General features: G+C 39.5%; 1 protein-coding gene across 1 annotated transcript; it reads left to right on the forward strand.

The window, feature by feature from the left end:
* The first annotated feature begins 7 nt into the window (after positions 1 to 7).
* Positions 8 to 10,703, forward strand: LOC137786436 (interferon-induced very large GTPase 1-like). The gene is made up of 8 exons (XM_068578334.1): positions 8 to 31; positions 261 to 266; positions 370 to 520; positions 834 to 1,433; positions 2,166 to 2,200; positions 5,071 to 5,182; positions 5,326 to 5,363; positions 5,462 to 10,703. The coding sequence occupies exons 1-8, from the start codon at positions 8 to 10 to the stop codon at positions 10,313 to 10,315; spliced, it is 5,820 nt and encodes a 1,939-aa protein (XP_068434435.1). The 3' UTR covers positions 10,316 to 10,703.
* Positions 10,704 to 12,393: the final 1,690 nt, after the last annotated feature.

The following is a 12,393-nucleotide window of genomic DNA, read 5'->3' on the forward strand; positions in this document are numbered from 1 at the left end:
TGTGGCAATGAGCGTGCCGGTTAACAAAAAGGTGCATAACCTCTAAATGGTTTCATGTTCAGTTTGTGGTGGACTGAAAGACATCGTTGGTTTCAGCAAAGAGTTCCTCGCTCATGAGTGCGGGTTAGCCCTCCCTCTATACTTCAGCCATGCCCTCTTTCAGAACGGCTCGGCTGCTCTTATTACTACCAACTTGTATTTGATTAATGATTGTTTTACTCTCCTTGTAACTTATGTGTCATTGTTTTTATAACTGGTAGGACACTGTAAGTTATTGATCTTCAAGTTTAACATTTTGATTCAGTTTTATTTTCATTAGGTTTAAATTCTCTCCTTATATCAAGATCACAAAAAATATTGTAATCTCAGTCGGAAACTGAAAATTGTTGTATTAATCCCATATCTTCTCAGTTTGATGTGGTGAATGAACCTGATGAAGCTCAACACTCCAGGAATAATGATGAAAGCACAGAAGCAGAGACGACTGCATTTACAGAGCCATCTTTGTCCATTAAGAAAGGTAATATTTTAAATATGAATTGATTGAATAACAACATCTTGGAAAAAAAGGTAATATTTCAACTAATCCCTCATGTCTTTAATGAAGGACTACGAATCAGGAGAACATAATTACTTTGATAAGGTCATGAAACCACACTGCAGGACATAAGTCTCTAACATCTCAGAATATATAAAGAGTGTGAGGTTCACTTTCTCAGATTCATTGGATATTTGCAATACCTTACAGCAAAATGTAAAACAGACCTTTTTCGTCGTTCAAACTGGATTCTGCTGTATAACATGCTGATGTTATTCTTTTTATTTTGTTTCAGTGATTCCTGATCTCACACTAGTGTTGATTGGTGACACAAATTCCATTGAAATTGGATCAAAAAACATCCTAATTGACCATGACGAGCAAACAAATGTGGAACAGTTTTCACCCAAACTGTATGATTTGTGTGCTCGGCACATCTCAGTCATTAACATGCTTGGTCTCCCAAACATTGACAAAATCCCGATAAATCAGGAAATTCATGCCTTTCTCATGCTGTTACCAAATGGCCTGCATGACAGCCATTACAACTCAGGAGTGCAGTGGTTAGAACATGTGTTTGGGAAAGGATTATTGGATTATGTAATGACAGTTGTGACTCATGAGTCAGATGAAAATTGTGAAAGTGCACTGACAGACCTTAAAGCCAACTGCAGTTTTGTTGAAAAAAGATACCACACATGTAAAAGAAGTATGATGGATGAAAGCGAGATAATAGCTCTGCTGGAAAAAATCGACGCCATGGTCTCAGAAAATGCTCCCCACTGCTTCAGTGAACTGATGTGTGATGAAAATAAAGGAAAGACAGAACACCGCGACCACAAACACCACAAAGAAGAAAGGATGGATTCCTCATTATGGCAGCAAAGAAAAACAGGTGAGATTTAAACATTTCTTAATTACACCCACACTTCAGACAATATACACAGAACAAACAACTAAAGTATCAAAATTACACCGCTACACAGAGTCACTATAGAGGCTGCCCAAGGATGCACTGAAGACTGACATCTTACATAAGCATTTATATACAGATCAAAGGTGATGATTTACAATGGAGCATGTGGTCTCAGATAGAAATACAACAAAGGGACTGGATCACCTGTCGGCGAAAGGTCTTTGTCCTGCTCCCATTTGCATTTGACAGCTGCAGGAGAGAAGACGTATGCATATATTTGATGTAGAAAATAAACTGCAATAAAGAATATAAAATGTCCATAACAACACACGTAACATTTTTCAGATATATCTTGTTAATCTTAAATGGTTAACTGATCAAAACAAATACATTTGATGTTTTATCCTGCTTGTTTTTACATAACTTGAAGTTGAAGTTAGCGATGTCCACAATAAAAGCAGCAGTAACATGAGTAAGCCGTCCACGGAAGAGAGTCCAACATCTCAGACTGTTTCAACAGTTACTAAAGAGCGTGAGATAAAATCTTGAAATAATGCATTGCATTTCTGCAAAATTATTGAATTATGAATATGGTAAAACACATATTGGTGTGGAGGAGATCCATCATGTGGAACAATGACCAATCATGGAAAGGTTAAGTGACCCACAACTTGTATGCTTGATTCTGCTTTCTGTCACTTTTCCCTGCAGGGGGCGAGCAGGAGGAGAGTGCAGCTGAAGATGAGGTAAGTGTGAGATGTTTTACGTTTACATTTTCCAACTCTATATGGGGAACCTCAAGGCATTCCCAGGTCAGACGGGATATATAATCCCTCCAGAATGTTTCTACCCCGGGGCCTCTTAACAGTTGGCAGTGCCCGGAAAACCCTGGCTATCTGGATGCCTCACTATGGCTGGGTTGCACCAACAAGAATTAACTCTTAAACCAGGTTCAAACCAGGTTTGTCTTTTAATCCAGTTGCACCAAACTTTAAACCTAGTTTAACCTCAGTTTACAATTAATCCTGGGTAAATCTAACCCTTTGGTAATCGGTTTTATTTCCATTTAAATCTAGATTAAAATCAAATCTGTTGCACCAGTTATTTTAAACCTAGACTAAACCTGAATAAGCAGTTATATTTAAACCACCTCTGGAGGAGGTTTATCTCCATTTTATTGACAACATGACTGCATATCTTCGCTGGATGGGGGTTAGAGGAAAGCGTTCCTTGCAGGAAAATTAGAGATAGGTTAAACCCAATTGAATTCTATGACGGCGAGTTTTCACAGCGTAAAGATTCACAAAGGAGTCTGTCACATACCTCAATGGGAAGGTTGGACCAGCAATCAAACATGGAAGTGAGAGGGATTTTGCTGTTCCAACACTTCTCCAGCTCCTACTAGCTTTACAATTTTATGATATAGGTAAGGTTGACCCCAGGTCACTGGAGCACGCAATCCCTTCACATCATTAATGTGGCGATTCACTAGATCAGGGGTGTCAAACTCATTTTAGGAAAGGGGCCACATGCTTCACATTATGATCTCAAGTGGGCCGGACCAGTAAAATCAAAGCATAATAACACATAAATAACAACAATATTTCTCTGTTTAAATCAATGGTGAAGGTTTTTGGATGAAAAACCCTGTTTTAAGTTCTTTCAACAATCAACTATATACATAAACACCAAAAATTAGACATCAGCCCACTTTTTATCTGCCTGAGCTATCTTTTGCAGATTTTCTTGCTTTGTGACGCGTTTGTGACAACATTTTCATGACGTGATCCATTTTTAACAACTTGCAACACAAAGCCTTGCGGTGAAAAATACAGTGAAATGTCCAAAAACATTATCCTCCATTTGCAGCTTGTACTTTCTCCCTGAATTTTGTCACAACGTCTGTTTTTCTCCCGATCATTGATGGAGCACCGTCTGTAGCCCCACTGAGACAGCACGGGTCCAGTCCACTCTGATCTGAAGCGTAGCGCTTCTATGACAGGGCTAAAAATGTAATTAGGTCTAATGGTGTCTGTCATGGGGGATCAACTCATGGAACTCCTCAGTAACCACCAAAACCTCTCCAACACCACCAATGAATATGGCCAGCTGAGCAATATCTCGAGTAATATCAGTGCCCAGATCAATTGTGACTGTAGAGCAATGTGTAGCATGTCTGTCTTACAAGCAGAGGATCAGAGGTTCAAATTCCAGCTCTGTTAATGTTGATCTAAAAAAAAAAAACTTTTTTTTTTCTCCGTATATTTGACACCCCTGCACTAGATGGCAGTGGCAGGACATGGGTTTTAGACTTAGGCCTTCAATGAGTGCCGTATTGTCCACATCAAGGGCGGTGTAAGTAACTCAATGTGTGCTTCAGTTAGAAACTGTTTGGAAATCAATTATCAATTTAGTTGTTTTTTGTTGCATGTTTTGATCTGCCATAAGCAAAATGTATTTGATTTCATGTTTTGTTGTGAGGTGCTTTTATTTTGAAGGCGAGAATTACGGTTTAACCGGAAGTCAGTGTGCGCCGTTCAACGGCTAAAAAGTAACTTTGTAACGGTCATACGGAATGTAAAAGAAAACGGTTTTAGCACTCCCCGGAAGAGGAACAAGTTCTTAATTTGTTTTTTTAGTAATTAATTTTTGTTTTGTAAGGAATAAAACCATTTAAAAAATCATCAGTTAAAGTCCAAGACCATCTGTCAGAGGAGTATGCTACAGGGCGGACTGGGGGTGAAAAGTGTCATGGGACTCACTGTCACGGACCGACCCACTCAATACACGTTGCGTTCATACAGTCCACAATGTGTGTGAACATCAGACCCACTGAGCTGCTACATCAGTATGATGCAAAAAAGGAAGATGCTGCTGTTGAGCAGGACTCCCCCACTGAGCAAGGCACAATTATGCAACGCCTCTTGGTCGTGTGGGCGCACACCGATCTGATTAAATACGACTGCAGATGTAAAGAAAAAAAAAAAAAGTTACACATTCAGTATTTCACTCACCACATTTCGGTAATCTTCTGTGTGAAAAGCGTCATCAGTACACAAGCAAGTTATAATCCACCAGCAAGGTATCTTTTTGGTTCTAGGTAGAAGCTAGAAGTTTCTAGTCGCGCTCCGTGCCCCACTGACCAATCACAGCACATGTTTATGGTCATGCTGGGCCACTGACCAATCAAACACGTCCATGCCATCTCGCAGGTGCTGCATGTCAAAGAATCCGCGCAGCTTGTCAAACTAAAGATCTGATTTGTTGAAGACCATGACAATCAATCATAATGTTCACTCTCTGTGTACTTTAATCTGCAATGGCTTGCTTAAACTGCTTGAGAAACATAGAGACGTCAGAGAGAGAAAAAATCTGATTGGATGAAAGCCTGTTGCCCTGAAAAGCACTGCTGCAGGCTGAAGGCAGAGCAACAGAGGAAGACAGGAGCTGTGCAATGAGAAAATAAGCTGATAGGGAAACATTATTATAATACATGTAGTGTATTTGCGAAAAAGAATTAAATTATAAAATAGCTATAACTTTGTGATTCTGTTTAGGCCTGATGGTCCACCACTGCTAGAAGGGTGGTTAACTATTACATTATTTGTTTTCATAGTGTGATCCGGTGAAACGACCTGCTGATGTTGAACATGCAAAGAATGATGACAACACAACAATGGAAGAAGAATCTGAAATCAAGCCTGTACAATCTGCTGACCCTGAGAAAGGTAACATTTTAATGAATATTACTATGACAAAAAATGGTCAATGGAATAAACATTTTTGAATAAACAAAAACATATTTCTTTAAAAGTACATTGCTTGTCTTTAGATTAATTCTCGTTTGATACAATTGATTATTCTTCGACAGGTACCTTCGATATGGACATGAGTGGAAACATGGATAAGGTAAGAAACTCCAAATGTAGTAGTTTTACCACGCTTTACTTTATATCTAAAAGTTATAATTTTCAATATAGAACACATGCTTTTTAACTTATTTACAGAATTTGTTTTCTGAAGACAACAACAGGAAGAAACAATATCAAAGAGAAACTGAAACACTGCTTGAAAGACTTGAGCTTCGAGACAAACAGGAACAGAAATTGTCACCAGCAGATTTTCTCAAAGTAGGTCCACCTGTAAAACAGGACCGTGAAACATCTGAGAAAGATGTAGCTCATACTTTTCTTCAGAGGTTGATGATGTTGGACTACAGAGCCAGATATATTCCTGTGAGACAAGACAGCCCCGAGGTGAGCTTCTCAAAGCCTGTTGAAGAGTCCATCAATGATGATACAGACGATGATGATGATGCTCTTTACAGCACCAATGTTGACTCAAAACTCAAGACTCACGTGCATCCAATGGATGTTCAAATGGCAGTATTTCACTGCTCAGACAGCTTTTTGAAGCAGAACATGATTACAAAGCTATCACAATGTCAGTACGCTTTACCTTTGCTTGTTCCTGATCCAGTCACAATGGATATTGACTGTCCTCTGTGGACATTCAGACAAATAAGAAAAACATGGAAGGTAACTGAAATGAGAGATAATTCAAACATTGTCACCATGAAGAGTATGCCCATCTGCAAAGCTGAGACACCCTTGGTGTCATTTCTCCGCCTGGGTTCACCATCTCTGTCTAAATCTCAGCTGATGAACACTTTGATCAACGATCGCCACAACACCTTCTTCCACAGAAACTGCCCAGGTAGCACCAAGTCTCGCCATCTGATGGATGGAGTGGCAGAGATTGCCTGGTACTGCCCTGCTGGAAAAGCCAATGATGCCTTCGCTGACTGCATTGCCTTCTGTAATCTTCATGGTGATGCTCTTTCAATTGTAAAACAGCGTGACATACTAACTGACAAATCTTCAGTCAATGTTGTTCTTGTACCAACTCTGGAGCAAGGTGACAAAAGCACTGCAGTGATCTCAGCACTTTACAAGTCTCCAAAACCTCTCATTATTCTCATTGCTGAGAACGATGGTGATGCTGTCCAGATGAAAAGGGGAAAATACAAAATGGGGTTGAACAACAAAAGCCACTCTGATGTATCTGAAGAACTGAAAAAAATCATTGGAAAGATTTTGTCTGGACCACATTCATCCTTCCAGCTTGAATCTATGGCTGAAGTTTCTGGAGTCAAAGTGGATGAAGACGACAAAGTCTGCCAAAACGGGAAGTCTGCTGCAATGAAAATTGTGGACTTGCTTCAGGAGATGGATGTTTCAAAGATCAAAGATACATTTTTTCCTTGTCAAGGCCAATTGTGGCATGAATGGTGCAAAATCAACAAAGAACTTTATCACCTCAAAGAAAACATTGAGAATGAGAAATGCCAAAAGCAAAAGAAACTGATGCAAATACGACAAGAACAATGCAATGCTTCCTTTAGTGGACCGATGAAGCTGTTCATTGAAAGCCTCTCATCTTTGTCAGCAACAGAAAAAGAGTATTTTCTGAAATGGACTCAGATCTTCTTAGATGCTCTCTCCACAGACGATCTTGCTTCAAATCTCCAAACTTATGATGAAAAGTGGACTGAGCTCTTGGCTTTGAAGAAGGATAAGCAGCAGGACAAGACTGCTCTGCTAAAAAACAAGCAAACTGAGCTTGATGAAATATCAACAAAAGTACAGTCAGCAACTTTTGGCTTGGAGCACATCTTCAGAGAGATGGGACAGATCTATGAAACTCATACAACTCTGCAGAAACAAACAAAGAGGGGACAGACTGACTGGTCTAAATACCCTGAACTGGCTGCAGAGCTGATGATATCAGGACAACCAATGGAGCTGATGGATGGTGATGCAGGTCATGTACCTTTAACCTGGATCTCTGGTCTTTTAGATGAAGTCATCAAGAAACTGGATAACAAGAGAGTTTTTGTTTTGTCAGTGTTAGGCGTACAAAGCAGTGGAAAATCAACAATGCTGAATGCCATGTTTGGGTTGCAGTTTGCAGTGAGTGCTGGCAGGTGCACCAAAGGTGCATTCATGCAGCTGGTCGAAGTATCAGAGGAGATCAAGAAAGACTATAAGTTTGACTACGTGCTAGTGGTGGACACTGAAGGACTGCGTGCTCTTGAGTTGGAAGGTAAAGCCACTCTCCAACACGACAATGAACTGGCAACATTTGTTGTTGGTCTGGGAGACATGACACTGATCAACATCTTTGGAGAGAATCCAGCTGAGATGCAAGATGTTCTGCAGATTGTTGTTCAGGCTTTCATGAGGATGAAGAAAATTAAACTTTCTCCAAGTTGTTTATTTGTTCACCAGAATGTTACAGATATTGATGCTACAGAGAAAAACATGGATGGGAAGCGACGACTGCAAGAAAAACTGGACCAGATGGCCAAACTAGCAGCCAAAGAGGAGGTCTTCAATGCAGAGTGCTTCAGTGACGTCATTGCATTTGATGTGCAGAAAGATGTGAAATACTTTGCCCAGCTTTGGGAGGGAAGTCCACCTATGGCTCCTCCTAATCCAGGTTATAGTGAGAGTGTCCAACAGCTGAAGACCATCATCCTCTCAAAAGCTTCACAGTCAGCTGGGATTACTCTCTCTGGTTTCAAAAACAAAATTCAGGACTTGTGGAATGCCCTGATGAACGAACAATTTGTTTTCAGTTTCAAAAACACACTTGAAGTTGCAGTGTACAGAAAACTTGAGGTTGAGTATTGGAACTGGACCTGGACCCTGAGGAGAAATATGGAGGCCATTGAGAACGGGCTTCATTCCAAAATTGAAAATGGAAGACTTGACAAGGTCGAGCTCAGTTATCTTAATCAAGAATCGTACAAAATCTATGAGGAAATCAAAAAAGCAATGGCAACATACTTTGATGATGACAGAGACAAAGAAATGTTGGTTCAGTGGCGAGGTCGATTTGAAAACAAAATCCAGGATTTTCGCGATGAACAGGTGAAAAGAGTTCAAAGAAAACTGAATGAAGTGATCCAGCAGAAACATGCTTGTAAAAAGCTTGATGCTAAGAAGATAGAGTTTGAGAACAAGCTGCTACAAAAGAGCAAAGAACTCGCTCATCAGTTAAAGGACAAGAAAAAAGATGAGAAGGAACTTGAAAAACAGTTCAACTTTGTTTGGACTGGCTTGGTTAGAGAACTAATTGCAGATACAAAACCTATTGAGGACATCAGCTATGAAGAAGATCAATCAACAGTCCTCCAGGATCTTGGTTTGGATTGGGCTCTAATCCATGAATCCAAGAAGAGTGGCATATACAAACAGATGGCAGAGGCTGGTGATTACGCTCATTATGTATCTCTGAGCAAGCGTCACGATCCCTCAGATGCAACCCAACAATCTCAAGAAGATAACAGACAAAACACAAACACAAAAGAACAAAGTAGTAGTTTATGGTCAACAATGTGGGGGTCTTTTCAAAGTGTTTTTAGATCTGAGCCAAAAAAACAAAGGACACCACTCACATCAAATAGTGTATTAAAATATAAAGAACAGGAACTGATTAGATCCTTCATTGACAATGTTGAAGAACAGTCCCTTGAGTCTATTATGAGCAAACCTGTAGCTACAAGAGGCTACAGCCCAACTTACTTGCAAGAACTGATCAACAATGTAAAACGAAAGGTGACAGAATTTGAATCACAGTTGAAATATGCTCTGAAGAAGGAGTTCACAGTTGATCTCTTACTGTATGTATTTCACAGAGCAGAGAGCTGGCTTTCAGAATCCCACAAGAAATTCAAAGGGAACAATGATGCACACTCCTATGTAGAAAGCAAGAAAGAGCATTATTACAACATTTTCAAAAGCTACTGCAAAGGAAGCTCATCTGCTGTTGTGCTTGGAGAACTGATCTGTGACAAGCTGAAGAGTTCCACTGTTAAGGCCGTCTGTAACAGGACTGCCATCGATCTCGCTGAAGTGATGAAGACAAATTTCCCAGCATTCAATGGGAACAGGTCGAACTTGGAGACACATATGTTGAAGTCACTCGCAGCGGAAGAGGACTTTAATGCCTTCATCACCTACATCCAACACCCAAGGAAGCAAGCAGAGACATACATAAGAGAAGAAGTACAGAAATACATCTGCAGAGAACAAAGAGGTGAAGCACAAAATATACTCAAGAGAAATGTGGAAGACATCAAAAAAGATGTGAGTCAAGCTTTATTTACTGCAACAGAGAAAATGCAAAGAAAAAAAGGAGGCCCAGACAAGTGGGTGGAGGAATTTTCCAGTTTGCTAACAGATGAGCTAACATTCGACACTGTTTGTTGTCAAAACTTCAGAGACATAACAAAAATTGACTTTCTTAAGGAAGAGATAGAGAAAGGTTTCAAGTCCGTCATACAGGAAGTGTGCAGCCTCTCACTGGATAAGATCGAGGAATTCTGGAAGAATTCTGAAGAAATCCTCATCGAACACCTGTGTAACTGCTGCTGGGTAAAGTGTCCGTTCTGTTCAGCTGTTTGCACCAACACCATAGATGATCACGAAGGGGACCACAGCGTGCCTTTTCATCGATCTGAGGCAGTTAATGGAGTGCACATAAAAAACTCAGTGGAATTTGGCATTGAGTTCTGCACAACAAATGTTGCAAGTGACGGAGGTTTCTACCCAACAGGCGATTCAGAAGTGAGCTTTCCCTACAAAAAGTACCGTACTGCTGGCCCACGTTTTGCTAACTGGGCAATTACCCCTGATGAGTCTAAGCTGGAATATTGGAAATGGTTTGTGAGTCGATTTGAGAAGGAACTGGAAGACCACTATCAATTAAAATTCCAGAATAATGGTAAAATTCCCAGCGAATGGAAAACATACTCGAAGGTCCAAGCAATTAAAAGTTTGGATAATCTGTGTTAAAGTTAACACAACCACAACAGAGCTGAAAATCATGATACTTGTTTTCACATGATTATTGAACTGAACATCCTGCCATGAGTATTGCATGTTTGTATTTTGGCGTAGTTTTAGTTATGTAATCGTTCTGTGAAGATGCTTATGTGCTTGTTGCTGCCAAAACATAATGAAGATTATACAGAGAAGTTTAACCTCAAAGGGAATGAATGAAACTGTAAAAGTAACAGGTTTTCTTTTTGCTATGACAACCTCTGAAATAATATTTTAAACATAATGGATGAAGAAAGCTTTATGGTTCTGAAGTATTGAAACTGTTAAGTTTTATTATCTTTATTTACCAATCTGTTATTGTATCCACACAAGTGAGTTTTGTTATTTAAATTTGTGAGTAAGCCAATCCAACAAGACACTGTTGACAATCATAATACTTGTTTTCACATAATTATTCATTAATCATTCATTTGTATTTGAATTGTTAATTTGTGTTGTCTTTATCTCCTTTCAATCAATTGGTTATTATTATCACACAATTATGAGTTGTCTTGTTTTTATTGAGTAACATACTGTATCCTCCAATTCTTATATCCAAGAGTGATGTAAACAATGTAAATCATTGAGAAGAAATCTTTTGAGTTCAAGCTGTCATTTTAAAATGAAACAACTTTTTCGACCAGGTTTCCGAGTGTTTGTGATCATTTTACCCTTTTAAGTCTACCAAAGAACATTTTCTTGTACTATAGACGTGTTCTTTCTTGTGAACTTATATATTCCAGGAACATCTGGAGGGAAATTCTTTAAATTTGGACTCATGGATGAACTGATCAGATTTTGATATCTATTTGGTGGTCACAAAATGCGCGTTTGTTGTAGATATGTTGATATGTTGGAAATACACAATTGATAATAATGATAATAATATTAATAATCAAGTCTTCTTCCCAGAGCCCACTCTGTTGCACCCCAAAGTTTCTCCAGTAGCCCAGACGGATACAACAAACTGCTCTTGAGAGGGCTTTCACTTTTGTACTTTTAAGTGTCAGCTTGAATTTGGTGACAAAAATGTTTATACATGCTTGGAAAGGAAGAGTGAGCAGAGCGGTATTCACTTGGTTGGAATCTGCAACCTCACCAGTAGATGCCACTAAATCCTACACACAAGTCCTTTAAGACCTTTGCCCAACTGTGACAGGTCCTTTGAGCAGGTTGGTTAAAGGCGAGGTTCTTCCCATTCTCCTTATTCTGTTTGCTCAGTGCTCAGAAACAAAGATTCTCAAACAAGGACTATATGTAGTAAACATATTATATTACTATATCTGATTCAGTTTACATTACATGTCATTTAGCTGACGCTTTTTTCCAAAGCGACTTACATTGTTGCTCAATACACCATAGACACAGCAACGGGGAGCAATTAGGAGTTAAGGGGGTCTTGCTCAAGGACACAACGACATGGACTAGCGGAGCCGGGACTCGAACCACCGACCCTCTGATTGAAAGACGGGCATGCTAACCACAGTCGCCTCTATCGACTCACTCCAGTCTCACTTCATTTTTTGAAAATACCGTTCCATTATGTGGAAAACTAGACGTTTCACATCTGGGAGTAACTTTTTCAACGGTGACTAGATTAAAGAGGTGTCCTTTCCTCTTAGCATCAGACAATAATATTACTTTCGGCTGTTCAGCTCCTATGAAAAACATGAGTGTAGTTTCATGTCAGAGCAACGTACAGCAGTCTGTGTGGCAGTTAACATGGTCAGGAACATTTAATTAGGCACAGATGTTTTTTTCTTTTGAAAGGTGGGTCCATAGAAAACGAAGTTCAGATAACAGTGTTTTAGATAACAGCCCACGTATCATGTAGTTACTAAGTAACTTAATGTACCAAAGGGGAAATACCAGCGCTTTAGATCAAGGGTGTGCTACTCATTCTCACCCTGAGCCACATCAGCATCATGTTCGCCCTCAAACGGCCGGTTGTAACTGTAACACTGTTTACATTTAACTACTAAACCGAACATATGGTTAAATAACTGTCTTTGTATTTGACTATTGTTAATTCAAGTGTAAAAATATTGTAT

The sequence above is a fragment of the Clinocottus analis genome, unplaced genomic scaffold, assembly GCF_023055335.1.
Source record: "Clinocottus analis isolate CAN_PGR_092001 unplaced genomic scaffold, fCliAna1.0.p SCAF_16, whole genome shotgun sequence".
In the NCBI taxonomy this organism is placed as follows: Eukaryota; Metazoa; Chordata; class Actinopteri; order Perciformes; family Cottidae; genus Clinocottus; species Clinocottus analis.